Consider the following 2397-nt stretch of genomic DNA (forward strand, 5'->3'; position numbering starts at 1 on the left):
CACTTGGCATCGTGAAGTAGCCGGATGGATGAGGGAGGACCATACAACCCTGATCTGGGCTGGGGGTGTATGCAGGGGGTTCATCTGAAGGGTTATCGGTCGAGCTGTCGACGGGGTCGGTGTTTGGAGTTGCTGGCATGGCGGTGGGAGGAGTTACAACGTAGCCTCCATTTTCTGGAGCAAAACTCTCAGACTTTCCCGACACGCATGTGTGATGTCTGTCCATAGAGCTGTCAGGTAATTTGTCCTGGGTGCAGGATTCCTCGCAGCACAGAATATAAGGCCCACTGAAGTTTATGCCTGATTTGTCTTTGCACATGCCTTCCCCCACATAGGCGTGCAAGTGGTTTGATCCACCTGACCTTGCCATTTTAACAGCATCTTCACTGTGTGACAAGAGCGGCTCCCAAGAGACACTGTAACAAAGTTAAGTGTAAAAGAAAAATATTGTCAGACATGGAGATTTAAGATACACAGGCATGAAACTGAATCCACTTCCATAATGTGACTTACAATAAGTTTGAGTGTTTGAAAAGAAAAGAGGCATTAGGTGACAGGTTTCATTTCCTTTTTAGAGAAGTGTTGCTATTATTAAATAAAACTAAAAGCAAACCTAAAACTAACAATGCTTTTCAGTAATAGTGCCGAAATATAAATAAAATCTCAATAAGAATAATGATATAAAATATTTTACACATTAAGTCGAAGTACTGAAATGACTAAAACTAAAGCTGAAATAAAATAGTTCAACGTAAATAATTAGAATAAAAATTCAAACCACATAAATCACACAAAGATGTCTAAAACTTAAACTAAAATGAAAATTGAAAATATAAAAATAAAAGCTAATCTGAAATACTGACATTTATGAAGACAATTCATATTTTTATTGCAAAATGTTGTAATTCTAGTCAGAGCTGCTTGCCTGCTTTTGCAGAGACTGACATTGTCTGCAGCCAGTAGTACACAGATGGAGGTTGTCTCTTTCTCACTCTGGAGATTTGGCCATCCACCGGGAGTCTTCAGAAAGATAGAAAAAACAATTATGTAATACATATAACTAGGTGTAATTTGGAAGAGTGGATTACTAGTTATAATACTTAGACTGTACTTAGACCAAAAAGGCATATTTGCCATCATTTTAGCTTTTGTGTACCAGAAACAGTGAAATGGAATGCCTTTTGACAAAGGTATTGAAATAAAAACAAACTGAAAACACTATATTAATATTGTACATCAAGCTGCAGATTCACCTTAAACATTTACTGTTCTGAGATCAGTTAGTAAAGACTCACCGTTACCATCTCCTCCAGCACTTTGCTCTTTATGGGTGATGGAATCGATCCTTTCCAAATCTTGATCCTTCTATTATAGAATTACACACATGAATAAACAAACACAAACAAAAAACGCTAAACATGAGCGAATGTTCCTGTACCAATACCAGTGTAATGAGATGAGATTGATTTCAAGAGAATGTATAAATCGATTAAATGTATATTTTGATTTCAGTGTATGCCATTTTGGACGGCTGCATAAATGCATGAATGTAAATGAATAGTGGGTTTCACCTGTGTAAGACTGGTAGCCCGTTGTACAAGGTGACGAAAAAAAGCACGCCCACAAACACAGCAGTCAAAATGTAGATTACAGGGCTGATGGATGATGAAACTACAAACACACACAAAGAGTTTTTCTTATGCATCACGTATCGAGTTCTGTCCTGTGGGTATCAACTACTTTTGCCCTAAGCATAAATCATTTTACAAAGATATTTCCAGATCCAGATTTGCTATTTTAAAAGAAGCTCGTGATGAATTATATACACATGAAGTTAATTACTTTAATGCAAAAAAGACAAAAGGGCATGCAGTCACAGGACACTTATTTTATTTTATATTTATAGCATTTTATATTTAGTTCTGAAATACTGTTAGCACACTCGGTAAGTATTGTGTATGAATGAATGAATGAATGAATTATTATTTTACAATATTCCATTTGTTAACATTAGTGAACTGCATTTACCATGAACTAACAATGAAAAATACTTCTAATAAATCTATTAATATAAGTTCATGTTAATTTGCTAAAAACGTTAATAATAAAACGTGGTATATTTTAATATTATTTAATGGCCTTGAGCTAACATGAAATAACAAGAAATAATTGTATTTTTATTAACTAACGTTAACAAAGATGTAACAAATTTAGGTAACACTTTATTTCAAGGTGTCCTTCTTACACATGCTACACGTACTTACTATTATAATAACAAGAAATTATGCATAATTGCATGCAAGTAACCCCAAGCCAAACCCTAATCCCAAACCTAACCATATAGTAAGTACTGTACGTGTAGTTAATTAATATTACTCAGTACTTAAATGTATAATT

General features: G+C 34.7%; 1 protein-coding gene across 1 annotated transcript; it reads right to left on the bottom strand.

Moving 5' to 3' along the window:
• Window positions 1–3: 3 nt before the first annotated feature.
• LOC107577419 (uncharacterized) lies at window positions 4–1671 on the bottom strand (the record flags this gene model as incomplete). Its single annotated transcript, XM_016263500.1, has 4 exons — window positions 4–386; window positions 926–1020; window positions 1296–1365; window positions 1572–1671. Coding segments are annotated over 4 exons (648 nt in total), but the record flags the coding sequence as incomplete, so codon positions are not given.
• Window positions 1672–2397: the final 726 nt, after the last annotated feature.

Source organism: Sinocyclocheilus grahami, unplaced genomic scaffold, assembly GCF_001515645.1.
Source record: "Sinocyclocheilus grahami isolate Dianchi unplaced genomic scaffold, SAMN03320097.WGS_v1.1 scaffold5995.1, whole genome shotgun sequence".
Lineage (NCBI taxonomy): Eukaryota > Metazoa > Chordata > Actinopteri > Cypriniformes > Cyprinidae > Sinocyclocheilus > Sinocyclocheilus grahami.